At 38.8% G+C, this 24,548-nt stretch overlaps 1 protein-coding gene across 4 annotated transcripts in view; it reads right to left on the reverse strand.

Annotated features, from left to right (window-relative positions):
• The window catches only part of LOC149084792 (xaa-Pro aminopeptidase 1-like), a 537,471-nt gene that overhangs the window by 141,166 nt on the left and 371,757 nt on the right, over window positions 1-24,548 (reverse strand). For all 4 annotated transcript variants that reach the window (XM_089232535.1, XM_089232536.1, XM_089232537.1 and 1 more), the window contains one exon: window positions 6,569-6,638. In XM_089232535.1, the coding sequence (XP_089088661.1) occupies window positions 6,569-6,638 (70 nt within the window). The remainder of the gene's footprint in view (window positions 1-6,568; window positions 6,639-24,548) is intronic.

The following is a 24,548-nucleotide window of genomic DNA, read 5'->3' on the forward strand; positions in this document are numbered from 1 at the left end:
GTAAAATTCTCGAGAATAATCTTCCAGAGTATTACTTATTTCCAATAAGTCTTCCAGTTTGAGAATATTCTTCAGTTACTGAAATCTTTCCAGAGAGTATTATTCCTCTCTTCCTGTCAAGAAGATGGGAATATTGAAGTTTGTAGACCACAATATTAAAGTTTGAAAGCAAGAAAATTAAACCAACATGGCTTAATTGCACCACAAAGAAATGTGAGTGATACAGAATTTAAGTATATGTACAATGAAGAAAACAGTTCCGTATCTTCTTAGAATGAAGGTGATTATATAAGAATAGCTTCCTTTATCAATCAACTTTGATTTAATTTCTTTCGTTGTGAACTTATTTCTGAAAATTTATCTAATTTTAAAATAATTTCTTACGGTTTTAATCTAAAGGTTTCTAAAATATTTATAACCAAGCTTTTAAAACCTCTCATCATGACTTGGAGAATATTCTCAAACTAAAAGTTGTCATTTGGGGTGGTCATACAAAAAATTGTTTTATTGTAAATGTTTCAGGCAATGAAAACTGATTTATATTTAACAATATAAACAAGAATTAGTAAAAAAATTTAAATAATTTAATAGAAAAATCAATATTTTCCAATTTTTACATCCAGGAGAATATTCTCACATCTCTATATAGAGGCATATGTGTCTTAATGGTTGTCCCAAAGTTATTAATTTTTCCTACCTTTGCATTTTTTCAATGACTCCAAAAAGTTATTTCCTTCATTTAATCCGGTATTTCCAAAGTAGAAGTTAGGGAGATTTCCTATGGGTTCGCTAGAGGAAGGGGGAGATGAGGGAAAAAGGGGTTTCCAAAATTTCCCAAAATAATTAATCTAACAATTAAATCTAAATTTTCCTTCCTGTAGTCATTTTTTTTCCTAGAAAAAGCCAACTCATCCTCCCATCTCCCTTTAAATTAGGTATCAAGCAGTTTTTCTACTTGCATATATATTTCAGCATTTTTGCTATAAATTGTTTAAATTGAAAGGCAATACAAAACATTGCTTAGGAGTGTTTTCACTCGAGATTATGCTTTCTCAAACAATTTTAAAACATGATTCATTTTTTTCGTAATTCTTTTAATTTTTTTTTTGCAATCAAATTTTTCGTACTTTTTTGCTTGGAAAATTTTGCTAGGTTACCATGCTGTCTCGGAAGCAAATTTTTTTCCCAGCTGCTTGGTGTCATTTTCGAAGCAGTATTCAGTGCAGCAACCCTGTAGGATCCCAGCGAGAGAACAAAATGGCTGCCAACGAGCCCGCTACCCTTATCAAGTCGCCTTAATTGGGACCACGTTATGTGCATGTACTGAGAGGCTCCCACATCCTACAGCAGGGGCCATAGGCTGGAATAGATGGCGAGCCCCCAAACCAGCTTTACAGGGGCACCCCTGTGGCTAATTTATAGTGTGAAAAATCAAAGTGATAAGAATCATTCCGGACCCTATCAGCCCTGCCCTTGTGGGAGTCATGCCGAGAGGTATGTAGATGTATAATATACAAATAACACCAGTGCTTCCAACACAGGGTAGGTGTATCCGGGGGATTGCACGTATACCTTCATGGGGAAGTTAAATTGTTTCATTTCCAGGTGCCATTGATGGCACCTGGAAATTCTTGCTGCTTTAACATTGAAAAATTTGTCTCACAGGGGAGATGTCCGACAAGCTTCCAAGTCAGGGGCCCGTTTAATTTTGGGGGCCCTGGATGAATCTCATTCTTTTCTGTTATTTCACATTGTAAAATTTGCAACATCGGTGGCTGGAAATAAAGCCAATCTGAGGGTATGCGAATTGGTGTCCCGGGTAATTGGTCGGGGGCCCTGGGTTTTATTCGTTGGTAAAATGAATGCAAATGAAAATTTCTCATGACACTCACAGCGGGGGATGGCAGACAAGCTTTCAAATAGGGGGCCCATGTTTACAGGTTTCATTTTGGGGCCCCTGAATGAATCTCATTCTTTTCTGTTTAACATTGTAAAATTTGCAGCAGCGGAAGCCCGACAGACCAGTTACGCCCCAGGCTCAAAAATCTGAGTATTGGGTCTCCGCTACTGGATGGGGGCAATGGATTTCATTCATTGTAAAATTGATTAAAATTTAAAATTTTCGCGGCCCCTCACCTGGGAGATGTCCGACAAGCCTCCAGGTCGGGGCCCCATGGAAATGTTGACAGGTTTTATTTTGGGTGTCCCTTGATGAATCTCATTGATTTTTGTTGTTTAACTTTGTAAAATTTGCAACACATCGGTAGCTCGAGATAAATCTGGTCTGGGTCCCATTAAAATTCAGCAAATTTTAGTCTGGGGACCCTCATTTGTAAGAGCTATCCACATTTCTTAAAATAGTTCAATATAGATCCAATAATTAAAAGTAATATTTGACTAGGCCCCCTTTTTTCAGGGACTGCCCCAAGAGTAGTAGTATATTTATGGTTTTGCCACATGTGGGCTACACAAATTTTGCAGCTTTTGCCTATTTTTCGACAATCCATCCCTGAAATTTGAATCTGCTTGGCCCTTATGCCTGTAAGTACGTTCATGTCTTTTTAGCCACTCACATGCTTGCATACCCTCTTGGTGACTTTCATGCTTGTACACGCTCTGGTTCATTCTTTTGGCCGCTTATTGACTTGGTTCTTTGCCCTCTAGGTACATACACAGTCACTCTTTTGATCATTCAGATGCTCACACACTCTCTAAGTCACTTCGGCCCTTCACCTGCTTGTACATGCTTTAGGTCACTCTTTTGGTCATTCATTACAAATCCAAGTTTTCTGGGGGTACTTGATGAATCACATTTGTTTTGTTGCCTGTTATTGTAAAATTCGCTTCTTCAGTGAGTTGGTGCTTTCACATGCCCCTTTCCATAGCACGCTGATGAAGTGGGACGAAATAAACAAGATGTGTTGTGAAGAGAAAGGGGGGAGGGAGCCCCCCTAGTACGAATATATAATTCACAAAGACCTTCGTGAATTATATGAGTTGGGGCTCAGCACAAAATTTATAGGGAGAGCTCAAAATGGCTCACAAGGGTGGGGCTGACAGGGCCCAGGACAAATGCCATCATTTTTTATTTTTCCATGCTATGAATTTAGTATAGAAGAGTCAGAGAAGATCTTAGTCTAAAACTCTACCCCAGGATGTGGGCCACAGGAGCTCAAATAGCCTCAACTCCTAGGTTCCGGCACGTACGGCTCAAGCACAGTGACAACCCTTATTTACCTTTTTTTTCACACTGTAAATTAACTACAGAGGGGCCCATTTTAACCTGACTTAAGGGCCTGCCAAAGATCACAGCCCAGCAGGAGGGAACGGATTTATGAATTCAAATAACACAAAAACGACAGTAAAAAAAATAACACACATTGACAATATCGGGAAAATTTAACGTCTAGTTCAATAGCAATAGTAAAATAATGCTTACCTTTTCTCCAAACGCTGTTGTCGGCGTCAACTGTTTCCTTAATAAACAACAAAATCGCCAGCTTTCGCAGCTTGTAAGTAAGCATCTTCGAAAATGGCTGTCTTTATTGATGCTCATTGACAGGGAAGAGAGAGGAGGGTGAGAACGCGTTGTAAGGGCCTGTACCATTCTTGGTCGTTGTCGTCATTATAAATGGCAAGTGCGACGTTATGACAAGTGAAAAATTCAGATTATTTTGTAACATGACGGCCTCCGGGTCATGTTTTTCCTTAATAATCCTAATATCAAGAGAGAAGGCTTACCTTTAGACCCCACGGACCGCTTAGCTACCGGAAACCACACCGAAGGTCTCGCTAGCATTCCGGTATAGGCTAGTTCGTTCGCTTAGTGTTTCGTCTTGAGGGTGGGGTCTTCCAGTCACTTGACAAGGATGAGACTGCAGGTCGGGCTGCTGATGTCCCATCTAAATTATTCTTTCAGCGATATTATTTTTATAAACTCTTAAACTGTTGGCGCCTCCCGGGAGAGATGTCACCTACTCTTTGGAGGTTGTGTTCCTTTTGTACGTTTAACCATAACTTTTATGTTGTTAACTCAAGCATTTCGTTTGCCGGTGGATGGCCGCGGACCTCCGTTGGTAAACTTTCCCTATTGTCATTGATCGTGTTAGGTGAACCTGGCCAGTTCACCTGACATGTTGCCAAACAATAATTTATTGTTTACACTAATATTCTGAAACTATATGTAAATTATGTCGAAGTGTACGTTGTGACGTAATAGTTTTCTTGATGTGACGTAATAGTTTTCTTGATGTGATGTAATAGTTTTCTTGATGTGACGTAATAGTTTTCTTGTTGTGACGAAGTGCTTCTGTGGTCCAAGTGGACAAATATTTGTTTCATGATTAGAATAAATACGGATTGTGTTTGTCGAACGTTCGCATTCCTCTTCACCTCACTCGTTTTACGAGTTCAGTTCTCCGATGTTGTAGCACAGTAATGCTAGCTTTTCACTAATCAGATTAAATGTAACGAAACTTCATCTAGCCTTGGGCTTGGAAACGTATCCTGTGATGTTTTTCTAAATTTGCATTTGTCTCTCAGCAGGTCCGAATTTTTTTTATTAGTAACTTCATATATGAGCGGCAACTGAGTTCTTCTAATGCTAGCTAGCTGACGACGGAAAGGTCTCTACACCTAGAGTTTCTGGTCCTGGTCTAGGTGGTATCGCAAACCACGTACAATGGATGGATCGACTGTGGCTGTTCTCAACGTCTGCCTCATCGCAGCCTGATTGCCAACCTCCTACAATCCTAGCCCTTTGGCCCTCTCTGGGCTGACGTCCGAAAATCGTTTGACCTATGGACTTACGTCACTTGCACGGCCAGATCCTCTTCTTGGTTCCGATGTTGTGCCAGTTCTAGACAGTGCCTCTTGAAATGTGGTGATAGGTCCCCAGTGCGCTTCGTCCACTTCGGGGCTAATGTGAATCGGCCTCTGTTGAGTCTACTGCTAAGAGGATGTCCACTTCAAAACTGGACTTTGGAAGTCGTGTGGAAACGGTGACTTTCCTTTAGTCGCAGGCCGAAGTTCTGGACCACATTCAGATATGTGCAATATGTGAACAAAGTCTCTGTGATATATATAAATGTTCTTCATTTAACATTATACTAAATTTTCAATATCGTTAGCAAATTCTTAAGTAAATTTTGTAACAGTGTTTACTTTTCTTGTGATTGAATAAATGTCTTGATTTGAATTATGACGTTGAGTTTTCCTTTTGCTGTCAAAGAACTTGAAAGTTAAAATTAGAATCTGGGAGTGCACTAAACAGGTTGCAATTTCAAAAGAAACTAATTATCGTATAAGATATTCTCCTTTGAAATGAAATTCTGTAAAAATGAGAGTAAAACTATTATAGAGAAAAAATAAAGATATTTTGGCATTTATCGAGTGAATACATTTTTACTATAGTTTTCAGTATTGGACATGTAGAAATTTCCGACCTCTTTCGATGCTCGGTATTCCTTCGACGAACCGGCGTCGCATCGACGTCGATCCGACGCATGCCGATACTGTTGTGCTACTGGGGTACCAATTGAAAAATCAACACTTTTCAACATGATTGAATTCAGCAGATCAAGGGAGATGATTTCTTAATGACTACCAGTACTACTCAAAATTTGACCAGTTAAAGTAAAAACATGCACTATTCTGTGAGTAACTTGGCAACCTTGAACAAACTAATGCAATACGCTCATGATATACTTTCCCTTTCTTATCAACAAATCCTTTTCTTTGAATGGGTTAGTTCTTTAGAAATGTGATTCCTACAGCAATGTCAAAAAATTTTGATCACACTAGTCTTTATTCTTTAAATGATTTTGTCAAACTGCTGTTATGTTGACAAATAATAACAATAGAATGAAATAACGGATAAATCCTCAACTCTTTAAAAAAAAAAGATGCAAAATGATAAGAAAGAAATGTGGGAATTATCGGAAAATTACAGACTTTCTACACACCGAAACAATAATTGGCATTATAACGAGTTGGCACTAAATCAGGTTTTTTATGTATGTACAATCATTTTAATCAGGGCCGAAACTAGATAATTTGTGTCACCACTTTCATGGTTCGCAACTATCAGTGAAAACAACTACAAAAAACGATCCAGAGTCGAAAAAGCGAATGGGAGCAATGTATATTTATTCAGTCTAAAAACAGGTATATATACACAAGGCTTGTGGGAAGAAAATAACGCCACTCTTGTGACGTAAAACTAAATTTGCATGAATCGACGAAAAAACACCAACAATTTGTCATCCGCGGCAAGCCGACATTTTGGCGCCCCCTTGTAATGTAGAAGAAACAGTTAAAGGATGAATTCAGCGCCCCCTTTGGTTCAGCGCCCAGGGCACCAGACCCGCCTGCTGCTCCCTAGTTGCGACCCTGATTTTAATCCCTATATGGGAGATTTGTTCACTGAAAATTTGTGGCACTAAGTGGAGTTAGTGAGTTGGTGCTTTAATGGGGGGGGGGGGGGGAACGTGCGCTATAACAGGGGTCAGCTGTAATTATCACACAAATTAATTAAAACACACTAGATCAAAAAAGAAATTGTTTTTACCTTTGATATGCTTGGGAAAAACTGCAGATGATACTGCCATATGGCCTTTCAGCACTCGAGTGAAGCATTCCTGATTAAAGAGAAAATTAAATGTTATAATTTAGAATCCTTCCTAATAATTTAAATACTCACACGTCAATTAAATTAACTTACTTCCTGAACACTTAACTAATTGTTCAGGATCATTTGAAAGGATAGGATGTAGAAGTGAAGTATGAATGTATCCTGATGCTGAATGTAGTCAGAATATAAAACATTAAAAACAATTACAATTTATTCCTGTATAATTAGCTAGGAGTATGACATGTTTACACGTGAGCAGTATAAGTAAAAACTAAACTTCAAACAAAGTTCACACAACACCTTAAGCAGGGTGTACCATATACAAGGATTAAGATGCACTACAAAAAGAACTATACGCATTAGAAGCAGCATGAACAGGGTGTGCCATCTATACAGACTATGATGCACTACAAATGCAACTCCTTAATTAATTCTGTTAATCTCACTAATTAGACTGGAGAAAAGAAATACTGCTACTACTACATCCCACATAAAGCTTGTAAATATTCCTATGGGGAATTTCTAACAAATTGGTGAATGCTAAAAAGTGTTGTATGTATGTACAATATATGTGCCTGTCGTAATATATATATGACAGTCTGTAGCAGCGATTCTCAACCTTTTAATGACTCACAGAGCCCTCAAGGCCTCTTTTTTTTAGTTATTCATATTTACTGATTTATTTTATCTTCTTTGAGTGGCCCCAGAGCCCCTGGGAAATGCACACAGAGCCCCAGTTGAGAACCGCTGGTCTATAGCATGTAGAGATGATGTCACTCTATATATTTCATAGTGTTTCATATGTAATTACTGACACATAGTCGTACATAATCCGCATTAGATTCTAGGTAGAAGACACAGCTCAAAACATAAAACAACTTCATTCTCTTTCTCGGTCCTTACATACTGGTTGTCTTGACTGCGTTTTTGTGAGTGTTGCCATATACAAACATGAACACATGACGTTCCCTCCCTACATAAGCAAAAGAAAAATACTCAGGGATTTCTGATAATATATTAAAAAAATGGACGTAATGGGAGGTATACTATAATCTAACCAGGCTAAAGAAGAAATATATGTAAACACAATTTTAATATTTAGAAAAAAAAAAAAATTTACGATGCCAAGGAGAAAAAAAAACAAAACAAAAACACACTTCTTATTATAGTGGTATATATCTGAACATGAATGTGTACATACATAAAAAACTATAAGTCCAACTTCACAGGTGCACGACAAGAATGCTATGAGCGTCTTAAGACTGGAATAGTCTTTGGAGTAGTCTGATCAGCCTTTTGAGAAGACTCTACTGGCTGAGGAACCTCGGCACTAGCTGGTATATCTGGTTCACACGATTCAGTTGACTCTACAGGTGGTGGTGTGTTCGAATTTCTCAATCGCAGCTGGTCCCTGTGACGAACTGCATAGCCTGAGGGTATGTTTACTCCTGACATAACTCTTCCAATGGGAGCCGAAATCTCTCCTGGAACCCACTTTGGACCACTACCATAATTTCTACACCAAACCTCATCCTTGGACTTGAACTTTGTATTTCCATTAACTGGTAGATGACTTCCAGGCTTCAGCAAGTGCAAACGACTCCGGATGGCTCGATTGAACATTGCCCTTGCAGGAGACACTTCTGTTGATGTGTTTGGGGTCTGCCTATAGTGGAACAGAAACTTATCCAACCGTTCCTGGAAAGAACTACCTTTGATCTTTTTCATAGCATCCTTCATTGAACGCACCGCTCTTTCTGCCAGCCCATTCGACTGAGGGCGGTATGGGGCAGTACAAACATGAGTAATACCCCTTTGGCGAAGAAAATCAGAGAACTCTTCACTGGTAAATGATGTCCCATTATCACTTACAACAGTTCTTGGAAAGCCGAATCTAGCAAAGATGGAACGCAAAGCTGTAATTGTAGCTGTGGATGATGTCGATGGAACTACAATCGTTTCCAGCCACTTGGTAGCAGCGTCTAGCACTAGCAGAATCATGCGGCTATCGAATGGCCTTGCACGATCAATATGAATACGTATAAGTCCGGGCAGTAGGCAACACCGGTGACAAGAGGTTTTTCAGTAAAGTATAGGTTGAGGGACCAACGATCGAGAAGAAAATCGCACGTTTCCGGCCCTCATCTTTAACTTCATTAGCCACGAAAAATTGAGATAGACGTTCCGAATATTCTAAGAATGACTCCTTTTTGCAGTCAAATTCCCCTAAGACCATAGGCGGAGATAGACTCAGAAGTCTGGGGGGGGGGCAAGGTCATTATTGCTGGGGGGGGGCACGATGATGATGTCAATTCCTACACAACATATACATTAGATCTGTTCACTCCCTTTTTGACGTTGGGGTGGGCATTGCCACCCCACGCCCCCCGTGTTTCTGCCCATGCCTAAGACTAAGCACAAATTGAGTTGTGTGCAGCGTGCGCGAGTGGGCGGGACTCGAGTGCGATGACGCCCGAGTCAACACGCCCCACGCGTAGCGAGGGGATGTGCATACTGGAACGCGTTTCAAGTGCACGAGCATTTTCAAAAGGAAACAATTTTGGGGTCTGCAGCCTTGGCATTTGGTTGGCTCACGGAGCCTGGATATTATATATTGGTCATTAAAGTTTACATTAATGAAGACATAACATTAATTAAAATATAAAGTACGGGAATGTGCAATGTGCTGAAAAATATATTAAAATACAGTATATAAAAACGTGAACACAAAGAAATAAAAAATCAGCATTGATGACAATTCGAAATTAATGAATAATTAAAAACTATTGAAAATTCAGATTTTTCTCTGATAAATTATTCCTTAAAATAACATAAATAATGAATGTACATAAATTAATGAAAACTATTTACATAAATTAATCAAAATTGAAAATAGATAAACATTAACGTAAATTTAGAAGGGATAAAAATTTTAATGAAAATTCCGGGTTTATGAAAATTAATGAAAATATTGAATTTAAGAAAATTCAAAATTTAGAATGAATCACAATTAATAAAATTAAAGATTATTATATAATTAACAGAAATTGGAATGAATGGATATTCCGAAATTAACAGAATTTAATTGATGGAATTTTTCCGAAATTAATTTCCGAAATTAATCCCATGATGAATGAAGATTTGGAACTTGTGAAAAGTTAAAACAAATGAAAGGATTGATTACAATATTAAAAATTAATAAATAATTCCAAAACTGCTGGAAATTCATATTTAATGGAAAACAACTAGATTAATGAAACACCAGAATTAGTGGAATTAATAATTAAATTTCAGATTTAATGAAAAATTATTCCTCTATCGATCGATAAAATATAATTAATGAATATCAAGAATTAAAGCCAAATTCAGAAATTTAATGGGAAATATTTCGTAGGCTATTAAAAAAATAATAGTGGATTTTTTCTCTAAAAATTAATAAAAATTATAGATTCAATAATTAAAATTCAGAATTCATGAAAATTTATAAAATTTGGAAACAATCATAAAATTATTGAAAATTTGGTGTATCAATGAAAATCCTGAAATTAATGAATTCCATAATGAATTCAGAAATTAATGAATCCAATAATGAATTTCAAAATTTATGAATCCCATACTGAATTTCGAAATTAAAAATAACTCCATAATGAAAGAAAATTTAGAGCTAATGGAAAGTCAAAACCTTGGAAAGAACAATAATATTTAATAAAAATTCAGAACGACATAAAATAATTCAGGAATTAATTAAAGAAATAATTGATAATACCGTGGTTATGTAAATAACATTGATATTAAACAACATTTTTCATGAGAGAATGTGAACTCTATCAAAATGGCGGCTTAATTTTAAAAAATCGTGAGCGCAGGACACGAAAATCTGCGGCTCAACAGCAGCGCCAACGAGTGAGAGCGTACACGTGCTTAGAGTAGTGTTGCCTCATGTATCAATTTGCGCTGTCCTTCTGATTTCTGTTGGCCGCAAAACGAGTCCTGCCCTGCTTCGTGTCGCGAACGCTGCACGTACCTCAATTTGCACTTTGCCTAAATTCCCAAAAAGAGCCATGGTCGTACGTGACAGCAAGAGCAGTTAGCGCCGCGTAAGGCTCAACTCGCTACGGAAGCCAAACAACACGGATCGTGAAGGAACAGCAAATGCATACTTACGAGCACACTCCTTCTACCTTCCGACTCGTCACCACTGTTTCATATGTAATTACTGACACATACTCGTACATAATTTGCATTAGATTCTAGGTAGAAGACACAGCTCAAAACATAAAACAACTTTATTCTATTTCCCCCAGTGCTTACATACTGGCGGCCTTGACCGCGTTTTCGTGAGTGTTGCCATATACAAACATGAACACATGACACATAGAAAGTGTAAACAACTGAATACAATAGAGATTAATTTGGAAAGGAAAGTTTGACAGGCTTTTTGCAGGAAATGTAACCACTACACTCTTGCAATCCTGGCTCTCTTGTGCTTTAGACTAGGGTGTCTACCATATACCAAAAGCAAAATTTAGTGACTTTTCGGGGACTTTTTGGTGACCTTTTCTCATTCGACAAAATGAACCACGGTGGACTGTTTTCTTATATCAGTGGTTCCTAAACTGTGAGTCGCAATCACCTAGGGAGGTTTGTGTTTAATAAAATAGGGGAAGAATCTTAGTGAAATGGGTGAACATGAATGAATTTACAAAATAAAAATATTTGATAAGAAATCAATTTTAATCTTTTGCAGCTTTCGATGGGGCATGATGAGGATATCAATACATATATGCACATATATTGCAATTTATGTTTTTGTGTAATACGTATACATTGTAATTTATGTGGTCTTGAAATCTCTAAAATAAATTTAATGAAGTTCAGCCAACTTCATTACTTGAATTATTAATGAATACAGGAAAATATGTCTTGCATACAATTCATATTTATAGATTCATAGATACAAGTCAGAGCATCAGACATGTAATAAATGTTTTCTCTCAACATTAGGCATCAATAGAACAACAAACAAGCACTGCTTCAATGCGATGAGCTCTGATTATACACAGACATGCGAATATTGACATGAAGTCTCTTAGTAGTCATGAATGGTGAGCTTCACGACTGAAGGGGAGGGGGGAAGCCTTCAACCATAATAAAAAACCTCAATTTCATTTTTTTAAGAAAACCTTAAATTCAAAGTTCATTTAAGTACAAAATATAACACCCCAGAGGAACTGGATCCCCTAAAGGACCAAGTCACATAAGCCCCCCAAGCATAAGCGGAAACAGATTGTTTTTCAAACGGGGGGGGGGGACAATGATGAATGTCCCCACCTTTGTTCTTTTCTGCCTATGGAAATAATATCTTTTTTTAATGAACGAGTCGAAGGTAATCGTTTACATCATCCCTATAATCCCTACGCCCTCAAGCACTTTGTGCACACCCTGAGTAATTAATGAATATACAATGCAATCCATCTCTGTAAATGCCCTTGCAGGTCATATATACGAATGTCTGGCAACCCTAGACCCCCCAATGTTTTTGTCATATCGGAGTTCCTTCAACAACTACAATAAAACTTTCTGAAACAAGCTCTGTGGTAATGAAGGCTCCATCCATCGGCGGTCGCCATAGGTTCGGTAGGTAAAGAACTTGCTTCTGATGTTCTATGCCCGGAATTGAATCCATGGACCTTGATGGTAACCTTCATAGTGGAAGACGAGCATCTTTACCACTGCACCACTCTGCACTCTGTAAAATTACTGAACACACCAATCAATATAAAGCCATGTACATGGCGGTCTCGTTGAATTGCAAAGTGTTGTGATGCATAGCAATAGTAGGCTCAAAACAGAGCAAAAGAGCCAAACAACGTTGAATGGATCGAAGTGTGATTGATCGAGCAGTTTGTTCCATCGGTTCAACAATAGTGCAGACTGTCGAAATTTACATTTGCTGTCGGAATTGAGGAATCCAGACAGATGTGCAACAGAAGAAAACGCCATCTAAATATAATGTGCATGAATGAGCTGATTCCTTAATTGATTCCATTACCGTGCACACATAAAACATATCAGCGCAGGTAAGATGAAAATATAATAGAACAAATGTTGCTTACGAGAGCCGAAACCATTGTGGGAAGGTACCAACACTGTGATTCTCCAATTTCTACAGTGATTCTCAAATTTCTACAGTGATTCTCCAGCCGATTTTCCAATTTTGACAGTCAGTGCTCCATCCCGGGAGTACGAGATAATTCTTTTTTTTTTTTGGTTTGTCCTACTATAAATTCACTATACGGGAAACCATGAAATATCTGGTCTGGACCTTCTAAAAATCTCAGCCTAGGTCACAAGCTTGTCAATGCTCCGGTGGTTTCTCAAACTTTTTTCACAGCGGCTCCTTGGCCAAATTTATGGTTCATTGGCAGCTCTCCAGAATAGTTTGACAGATATTTTCCCATATAAAGAACAACTCCAAAGCATAAATAGGCACACAGATTTATATCTCCAGCTCACTGTGATGCACATTTTGAGGGAAAACTGCCACATATTCCTTTAAAAGCAGCCTAAAAGTTGCATCACAACACAATTAATGGCAAACAGTTCACCAATTCAATCATTGCACCTCAGTCCAATATTTTTCTTCTCCCAAACTCTCTCTTGTTCTGTCTCATGTGCATACTGTACGATTTTGTTGTTCACTATAGCTAGCCAATAAAGATTGGCAAGATTTTTAAAAAAAGCAAGTTTCTTCCTCCCTGGTAAAAAAAATTGTTGCCCTTTCTCATGGAAGTGACAAGTGTGGGGCTGACAGGGCTCCAGCTTTGAGGCCTAGGACAATTACCATCATTGTTTGTTTCTTCAGACTGTAAATTCACTAGAGAGCCTCCCCTCCATGAAAACTCTGGATTAGGGACCCGTAAAAGATTGCACAGCTTAGGGGCCCAGGGGGGGGGGGGTGATATTCTTCCTGAGGAAACCAATATTGTTCTCAAGAGGACTCACAACTGCCATGGCCCATTGCAGCCAATTTCCCTTCCTACGAAATATCACATGATACTGAAAACACTTTTCTTTTTCTTTCTTTCTTTCAAACCAAGCACAACTGAGGTCTATCACCATCTATAGGCAATTTACTACCTAGTGGGTTGTGCCGGAAGTGTAGCTGTGTGTACCTAACAGTCTGAGTGCATATGTAGTGTTGTGTTTGATTTTTCAGTGCGGCTATCTATATTTCAGAAGGGAAGTGAGTGATATGTTATGATTGAATTACATTTGTACTGTTTGTAGATCTGTTGCTCTCTGTGGCGAGACTTTTTAAAGGAGAGGTCAGCTCGCATTCGTGCCTTGAAGTTGGGAATCACAGAAAAGCAACTTCAGCCGACCACCATTATGGCGACGGTGGGGTTCGAACCCAGATCTTCGCGATGCCAGTCCATCACTGACCACTCAACCACCATAGAGGCAAAAATTTCTGAAAACACTGCTTCAGGCAAATATTACAGATGTTGTGAAATATCTGGATAAGCAAAGAAAAAGAAGTATGTTTTTTTTAATCTAGCAAAGGGTGGCTCAGGCGAGGGTGCACCCGGGTGGCAGGTTGTAAGGGATGGAAGCCTTAACTTTTTTTTATATATATTCAGGGCAGGATTAACCCATGTGAAGGCCCTAAGCACTCAAGTGTTTTTGTGTCCCATCCATTTTACTTTTGACCTTATGACAATTAGATCTGCTTACAATTTTTGAGAATAAGTATGTAAATTGGTAAGCAGGTACTTTTACGTGGGGGAAGTTGAGAAAAATCATTTCTTGAGGCCTATGATGCTCAAGAGCTTCAACTGCCGGGGAGGTCTCATGACCATTGGCGTATGCCTGAGCCAAGATTGCAGTGTTATTTTGCAGGAAAAAATGTAAACCCCCACCTCAGAAGGAAAAAATCCAGGTACGCCGGAACATATCTGCTCGCAATACCAATCATACCAATCACTATTCGAACATAGCTCAAATATTGCACCGAAAGCGCTTTTTTTTCAAAATTAAAATTTTTGAAGACATATCCGTGGGACCCTTTCAGGGACGCCGGAACATATTTGCTCATGTTGCTAAAGCAATACCAATCATTTGAATGGTATTGCTCAGCAATACCAATCATACCAATCACCATTTCAACATAGCTCAAATATTGCACTGAAAGAGCTTTTTTTTTAAATTAAAATTTTTGAAGAAATACCTTTTCTGTGTAAGGAGTTGCATAGCTGTAGCTTTTTTTGTTTACAAGTCATTTCAGGTCCGAGGAACTTTCCCATACACCCTGTATATTCATTAAGCATGAGAATAAAATGAGCATCATAGAATCTGAATACCACAACGGTAGTCACAGCAATAGACTTGAGACAGTACGTTTCATCGCTGATTTCAGATGGATCTCAATCCTTTGAGTTAATCCCTCTCAGTGGAACACATTCCCGATCTATACCAATGGTTCACAAACTATTGTCGACCACTGCTCCCTTGCCTGATTCATGATTCGTCAGCGGCTCTTCAGGATAGATTAATAGATATTTTCCCGTAACTTCTTCAAAGCATAAATAGGTGCACAAATCAATATCTCAAGCTCGACGTGACACCTCACATAAAGGTTGGCGATGCCCCTGGAAACAGCGACACACACTTTGAAAAAGCTGCTCTATACCATAGGCGGAGATAGAGTTGGAAGTGGGGGGGGGGGTACGGTTCTGGTGATAATGATGTCAATTCCTATATAAATATATACACTGCTCAAAACAATTAGGGGAGCATATGGTTTTAACAAAATTATGCAAATATGTATACCGATAAGTAACATAAAATGAATCATCCATAATTTCAAGCCTAGCAGGAAATGGAAAAAGAAAACTTCATATGGAAATCAAAGTAAATGACGTCAAAAACCAGAAAAAGGAGATAAGGGCAGAAATCGGGATGTTGCAGAAACGTCTGTTTTACTGCCGTAACTGTGAAATTCGATTGGCAGTATTTTTTTTTTGAGACAAGGTGACTTGAGGATGTCTCAACAACGTGATTTACTGGAATCCATGGCATGCCGTGTTATAGGCAGACTGGAATCCGGGCAAACACAATGTAGTGTCGCGGACGCTGTTGGAGTCGCCAGAAATGTTGTTGCAAGGCTGTGGAATCGATTCCAAGAAACAGGAAATGTTAGATGTCGACCAGGGCAAGGTCGGCCACGCGCCACTACAGCAACTGATGACCGGTATGTACAGTTAACAGTCCATTGAAACAGAACAGAATGCTATGCAGCTGCAAAGACGGTTGCTCTTGGCAACAGGACGAAGGGTGTCCAGCCAAACAGTACGTAATCGGCTTCATAAGGGAGGGCTCTATGCACGTAGGCCAATGGTCTGCATTCCGTTGACCCCACGCCACCGTGCGGCCCGAAGAAGATGGGCTGCTTGCGACAACCCAGCATAACTACCCAGGATTCTGGTCTGGCGAAATCAGTGCAATCGATACACAAAGGAGAGAGAGACAAATGATTTCAAAGAAATTTCTAGTTTTTAACAAAAGTAAATTTATTAATTCTTTAACAATTAAATAGGTTACGAATAACAGAATTATTTCTCAATTTTCATACCGTACACCAATGCAAGTCCGTTGTCTCAATCTAGTCCGACTGCAGGAGTTGGGCTATCTTTATCGGATCACACGTGCCGTGACGTCATCGACCTTGGAGGAAGGTCACGATCTGAAGCGAAGGCTCACGTGGCGGAAAGAGCTGCAAACACAACGGCCGAGATGACGATTGGAAGCAATGATCGATGCGGAACCATTCATCGACCTTGTCGGAACGTCATGACCCGAGGCGGGAAGAGCTGCAAACTGAACGGCCGAAATGACGATCGGAAGCGATACGGAACCATACGACGGACAGATGAACGATGACTAGAGATGTGGCATGATGGGTCCGGAACCAGCCGGCGATGTATAAACACCAGTGAGACAAACTATTTCATACTTCAGACGACTCACCCAGACGACCACCTTCACCTAAAGTGATGTATCTCGAGTTGAAAGGCGAGAACGAATGCGGGCTAATGCGAAGTGGCGGCGGGAATTTATACCTATAAAAGGAAATACGGAACGATCCAACTCCTAGGACCGACCATCCAGAAAAATACACAACAGAGCACAGCCAATAGAAAAATACATCTAATTTAGATAAATAAATGACAATAGATTTTTTATAGGAACTTTTACAAAAATAAGAATGGCAACAACAATAAATTAAAATGGCGATGTGATCAAGAAAGCACATTTTACCGGACTATGAGCAATGAAAATATCAGACTAATTGAATCAACCGTGCACGGTTATAAAAGGTAAGATAACATAACAAATTCTATTAAAAATTATACAATTACAACTATATAAACATGTTTCAAAAATAAGAGATAGAGGCAGGTTTGGCAAATTCCCCATTAGTTCCTAACTATTGTTACATGCTGAGCATCGAGATTGGGAGCAACATGATTGGAGCCAAGTGCTGTTTACAGACGAGTCCCGAGTGTCTGTCAGTCTGGAGTGTGACACCAACGTGTTCTGGTATGGAGGGACAGGGGCACTCGAAATAACCCCGCATTCGTTCGTGAAAGGTCACAATACAGACGAGCTGGTTGGATGGTATGGGGTGGAATCAGCATAGGCGGACGTACGGACCTGCATATCATTCGGAATGGCACTTTGATGGCCCAAAGGTATGCAGACGAGATACTGCGACCTCATGTCATCCCTTACGCTGGAGCCATTGGAGATTCCTTTGTTTCCCAGGATGATAATGCCTGACCGCATAGAGCTCGTCTGGTGGAGAACATGCTTGAAGCTGAAACAATACAGCGTATGGAATGGCCAGCGTGCTCTCCTGACCTGAATCCTTGGACGACGCATTGCTGCACGACCAAGGCCGCCTGTTACTGTCCGATACTTGCAGATTGCACTTCTTGAGGAGTGGAACAGTATTCCCTAAAGTCTGATCGATAACCTCATCGCATCCATGGCAAACAGGTGTGCAGCAGTCTTAGCTGTTCGAGGAGACCACACGCCCTATTAAAACTCATGCATCATGTCTAAACAGTACTTTTTTTTATCGTTTACATGTAACCAAATTGTTGCCCTAAATCATCTTTTCATGTTTTTTCCATATTTTCAAAGAATTAAAGCTTAATTCCAAATTTTTTTACGTCTTTTTTCTGTATTGCGCATTGATACGCGTGTACTATCCATTGTATGCCAATACGTGGCTGTCTCGCACGGTTTTCTTCACTTTTTTGCTTGATCCCCTACTTGTTTTGAGCAGTGTACATTAGATTAGTCGACTGCACCTTTAACGCTTTGGGGGGGGGGGCATTGCCACCCTGTATCTCCACCCATGCTCTATTCTATACCCATTACTTTTTCATTAATTTATACACATTTACTGCTGAAAATCATAAGGAAGCTTATTGCTATTATGCCGTATAAAGGGATAAAAACATCAATCAATAGTCTCATCGATGTAGTTAAATAAAAAAAGGCGCTGAGAGAATTAAACTTTTGTAAAATAAAACAAAAAATAAATTTAATAATGACATAGCTTTGTTATCTGAAGTTTATACCACAAAAAAAAAAATCATACTACAGAATCGTTTATTCCAGAGCTATTACCAAAATTGAAATTCAAAGCTCAACATAAGTATAAATAAACAAATACACACAGACACAGAAACATGTATTTAAAAAAACCATCCTAATGAAATGAGATGCTGTATATATATATATTGAGATTCAGAGACGAAGGAGAAATGGTTTGACGTTTGTTTTTCTATTTTTCATGACTTCTGACAGCGTGAAGGAGAATTTGTGAAGAAAAAAAAATACATAAATGACTGCAAATAAAAAGAAAAGATACACAACGTTTTGATTATCACCATGAACATAGGCGTATGCAAAATTTTCTTGAGGGGGGGGGGGTTTCCGATTTTTTTCCCTTCTGAGGGGGGGGGGTTTACGTTTTTTCCTGTAAAATAACACTATAATTTTGGATCAAGGGGGTTAGAACCCCTTCCTCCAGCGTACATCAATGACCATGAAGTTATCGTCGAAAACACCAGGAAACCCCCTCCGCTACTACTTTCAGAACGCATGTAAATAATCATTTCAGCATTCTATATTTACAGAAGACCAATCTCAACAATGATTCTCGCGCATGAAAGAAAAAATGATTCGATAAACGAGATCACACACTGATTGCATGCACCATGAAAATTGAGACAAAAATGTCTCGTGCATCTTTTTTCTGGACATACACACATGCACAAATTATACATCATGTTGTACAATAGAAAAGTGAAGGAAATATTTTTAAGTAATTGAAAAAAAATATTTTAGCTAAATCACTCTATTTTAATTTGCATGTTTTTTTTTTCATTACTTTCCGTACTGCCAACGGTAAAAGCCCCCCCCACCCACGGAGAACCCATGAATTCATAGAACCAGAATCAGCATTTTAAGGTGATGCCTGGCCCTATTTCGGGCCATAAGTTACCAATGAATTCATGTTTGAGAAGTCTGCACACTTTTCCAGACGTCTGGATTGCTCATTATCCCCTAGGGTTGACAAAACAGAATTTTGCTTAAAAAAGGACACCATTAACCAAATGTCGTTGTCATTTTCTTCCCACATTTCTTATATTCATATACCCGTGTGATTTGCGTTGTGTTGTTCAAAATCAAAGCCGGCCCCGATGCCCGCGGGCACCACAGGAAATGGGAATTGCAAACGGTAGCTTCTTTTTTTCCTCGGAACCAAATATTTCGATAGGGAGAAGAAAAAATAGTTTTTTAAGCCATCCAGTACATGCGTTCAATTAACAATATTTTAGCTGTCGGTCTTTTTACTACTCAGCGAAAAGAGAGCCACTGATAGCATACAATTAGTGTGCAGCCTAAGATCATTTTGCATGTTATTCCTCAAGTTAATTGAAGAGTTTTCAGAGTAACAAAGAGCTAAATCATCAGCAAAAGCAGTGATTTTTCCTTTCAAATTAAAGTTACACAGGTCATTTATATATATTATAAATAAAATAGGTCCAAGTACTGATCCTTGAGGTACACCAGATGTAATTTGTCTTTTAGAACTCAAAACGGAATTTACTTTCACACTTTGAACTCTGTTAGTAAGATATGTTTTGAAAAATTTAAGTGGCAAACCCCGAATTCCTGCATATTCTAGTTTGGTTAGAAGAATACTATGATTAATGGTATCAAAAGCTTTGCTGATATCTAAAAATAATGACGCAACTTCACAATTATTGTTATCTGCTATATACGCATTTGAAAGAAAATTAACAAGAGCGTCCTCTGTACTTTTCGCCGTTCTGAATCCAAATTAGTTCTCACTAAAAAAAATTTATTTATTTATTTATTTATTCAGAATCTTCAAAAACAATCTAGATACAGTAGTTTGCAGCCCTGTCATACTTATAATCAATAAAGCATAGTAAAAGAATTTTGATTTCTGTTAGACATATCAATAAATTAATAAAACTTATATTTAAAATTGATTTAAGAAAAATTTAAACTTCATTTGGCTTGCGTACTTAGAAAAGTGACAATATTTAAATCGAGTTTTTATTAAGAAATTTATGCAACTAAAAAAAATTTTTTTTTTCTAATTTAAAACCTGATTTATGACTCAATATATGAGAGTAAGATAAATCTTAAATAAGTGAAATGTAATTTGATTGTGAGGGAAATATATACACTGTATAATAAAATATAAATAAATACATGGTTTGACAAATCAGAAAAAATTTCGGCGCCAGCCAAATTCCGTATGAGCCAAGCATGGTTTTTTCATGAGAAAAGTGTCTTAAATAATCTTTTTTCTACCTTTCTGGGAATCGATGACCTCTTCCCAGGGCCGCAACTAGTTACTTTGTTACCTGGGGCAAGCCAGAGTTTTGGCTCCCATTAGTAGAAGAAACAGTTAAAGGGTAAATTCGACTCCCATTCTGGTCCAGCGTCCAGAGCACCAGACCGCCTGCTCTCTAGTTGCGGCTCTGCTCCTTTCCATATTGAAAGACAGTTAATTATGGAATCAGAAAATTTTGAGCCATCCCTAGATTCTGATTTAGCAATCACATACAGATTTTAGGCACCAATACAGATTTTCCAGTCGCCATGGTGACCTGGCACCTGGGATTTGGTCAACCCTGGAATAAATAAAGATGTATATACTGTATATATTTTTTGGATTTACTCGGATTCTTTGTATATACTCGTTTTCGTAACCCCGCCCAGGGATTTCGGGATTCATGAGATCTGGGGGGGGAACCCAGGGGATCCTGGGTTCGTTATAACGAACTTTTATTGTATTATGAGCAATATTAATTTGAAAAATTATAAAAAATTAATTAATCTTCCGCACAACTTGAAAATAGCACTTATTCTGAAAATTTTTCAATTACATTTACACACACATTAATGCTAAAAAGAGGTTAACATTGCAAGGGCGTAGCCAGAAATTTCATTCGGGGGTTCATTTCAGTGATAGAACAATAGATTTGGCCATCTTATTCCCTCTTTTCGGTCATTTTCTCACATTTCGGGGGGGGGGGGGGCAGACCCCTCAAGTACCCCCCACACCCTTGAAAATATGTAAATGCTAAAAACAGCACTATTCACAACAAATTTATAAATAGTGCAAAAGAAATCAAAAATAAAAAGGTTCCTTCTCCACTGGTTTTTTTCGTTTTTTCAAATTTCCCTTCTCTGGGTGACCTTTCATTAAATCAAGTTGTATAATAACCAAGAATAGCCACTAAAGCAGTGTTTTCAAAAGTGTAAAATATCGCCCCCCCCTGGGGGAAGGGGGCGATGAGGGTCCTGAGGGGCGGTAGAAGCTGTGGGTTTAGTGTAGGATCCTATGGGTGAGGCTTGAGTTGGGAGAGATGAAAAAGAAATTTTTTTTAAAAGAAGAGCTATGGAACACACAAAAAGTTTGGGAAACTTTTCACTGAAGCAGCGGTTCTCAACCGGTGCTCCGTGTGCACTTCCCGGGGGCTCTGCCGCCACTAAAATAAAATAAATCAGTAAATTTGATAAATGAATAAAAGAGGAGCGCTCAGGGCTCCGCTATAGAAATTTTACACCAAATAGAGGCGACCATTGATGCATATTTGGGTTTGAGTACAGGTGATCATTTGTGGAGATTTTACTGCATTTAGGAAAATGTAATGGAATATCCTTTCTATATATACGTCTCCCTATTACGTTTCTGACCTTGCTCATTTGTACAACGTTTGACTTCAGTTGCTATATATTCCTATACATTATCCCTATATACAGGGCCTAATTTCTGCAAGGGCAAATGAAGCTTTTATAACTTTGAGCCCCCAAAATTCAAACAACATACATTCACTGACGAATTAACAACTTTGACTCTTGCCGCAAGAGCCTCTTAATTCCTGCTTTACCCAGGGCCCTGCCTGTATACACTTCAATTAATCAACGTTTTCACTTCGATTCGAACTCCGAAGTCTTTGGAAAATACCATTTCTATCAATCAAATATCAAATAATTTTTCAATTGGTAAAACCGTGTCATTGAAATGCAGTGTTTCCCAGTTTTCAAAAACACATCATGAAAAACCGTTATAAATAAATTATAAGCGGAAAAACTAAGCAGGATCGACTGTACTTTCTCATGCACATTTTTTACTGAAAAAGCCATAAAATTTAAGATAATTGACTGGTTCAATGGATTTTGACAGGTACTGAAATAATTATTGAACGGGCTATGGTATGCTGATAGCCAGGGCTGTAACTAGGATTTTTGCCGACCGGGGCAAATATGATTTTGCCACCCCCACATTCGATAATTTTGTAACGGTGTTCTCTGTTCCCACCTAAAACTGCCGCCCCCTAAATTTTGCCACCCGGGGCAGTTGACTCCTCTGCCCTCCTCTCTAGTTCCGGCCCTCTGCTGATAGCAAACATGTACACTATTAGTTCTTTCTTTAAGAGAAAAATCTTTCAACTACGAAACTCAATACATACTTTTGCATATACTTTTTGCTTAGATATAGAAACTAAAAGCAAAACAAACAAGTATAGGACGTTTTACAAAAGGTTTAAATAACACTTTTTTTTCTGTTAAATCTTGAAATGAATACTGTAAAATTGCTTGAGACTTTAGCAGCAGTAATGTTATGATAGTGTAATATTTCTCCTCAAGCATAAGATTTTGGATCAAAACTACAGATTTTTTACAAAAATTTTTTTTGGGAAATGTCTGTAAAAAAAAGGGGGGGGGGAAATAATTTTTGAAAAAAGTTCATTATACGGTTTTCGCATTTATACGACGCATCGTATAAACGAGGTTCCATTATTTGAGCCTGAGCCCCCCCCCCAACATTCTTAATAAGTTTACGCCTATGCTACTGTGCCATAGAGAGCTTTATCTATTAGAAATGGTGATACTTTGGCCAGTTGTTTCTCGGTATCCGAAGAGTGCAGAAAGAAGAATGGTACAATTGATGAATTTGAAGCAGCAGTTACAGTGACATGTGGTTGATTCGAAGCAGTTCTTTGATGTTTTGGTGCATTTTGATTTTTTCCCATATCTAAATGGGTAATGTTCCACTCCCACCACAGCCCTAGGAGGAGACGCGCACACGTAACCAATGAAGGTTAGTAGCAACGTCAGGTTAGGTGAGAGCTATACACCACCGAAACAGGCGAGCAGACACGTTCAAGATCCAAGATCGTCGTGAAGCAGCACCAACAAACCTCAACGACGTCCGGCTCCCCTACCTGCCCAGTAATGTAACCCCTTCAGCCACTGAGGCGACCAGAGCCAATTGACCTGGACGGGGCTAATTCAAGCCTCCCATTTTGGCTGAATCCGAGGCGAAAGCTAACGTATCAGGTTAACCAGGATCCCCATCTCCAGCCACACCGCAAACACGCAGGTAGACAGCATCCCAGATAGGGCATGCACTAGAAGCAATGCCCTGTCTGGGATGACCCCTCCCCGCCTGAGCAGGCCCACAATGAGGGGTTGCACATAAAGGACAAGAACAGGACAAAACTAGACGCAGGACAAGTACTGTAAGATGTGTGGAAATAAACATGTAATCTGGGCTATTGAAGGTGAAAGATATGAGCACAAATAAGCGAATACAATGATGTGTGATAGATTTGGCGTTACCCAGAGTGCACCACGAGGAGGCCTATCGCAGTACCCCTTGAGCACAAATAAGCGAAGACAATGACGTGTGATAGATTTGGCTAGTTTGTCTGCTTAGTCTTTCGGCTGGAGGGTGGGGTCTTCCAGTCGCTTGACGAGGATGAGACTGCAGGTCGGGCTGCTAATGTCCCATCTAAATTAATCTCTCCGCGATATTATTTTTATAAGCTCTTAATCTGTTGGTGCCTCCCGGGAGAGATGTCACCTAGTCTCATTGGAGGTTGTGTTCCTTTTGTACGTTTAACCATAAGTTTTATGTTGTTAACTTGAGCATTTCGTTTGCCGGCGGATGACCGCGGACCTCTGTTGGTAAACTTTCCCTATTGTCATTGGTCATGTTGGGTGAACCTGGCCAGTTCACCTGACATGTTGCCAAATGATAATTTATTGTTTACACTAATATTCTGGAACTATATGTAAATTATGTTGAAGTGTACGTTGTGACATAATAGTTTTCTTGTTGTGACATAATAGTTTTCTTGTTGTGACGTAATAGTTTTCTTGTTGTGACGTAATAGTTTTCTTGTTGTGACGTAATAGTTTTCTTGTTGTGACGTAATAGTTTTCTTGTTGTGACGTAATAGTTTTCTTGTTGTGACGAAGTGTTTCCATGGTCCAAGTGGACCAAGAA

Source organism: Pholcus phalangioides, unplaced genomic scaffold, assembly GCF_987345545.1.
Source record: "Pholcus phalangioides strain wild (caught in Gottingen) unplaced genomic scaffold, Ppha-v1.0 ptg000007l_1, whole genome shotgun sequence".
NCBI classification, from domain to species: Eukaryota; Metazoa; Arthropoda; class Arachnida; order Araneae; family Pholcidae; genus Pholcus; species Pholcus phalangioides.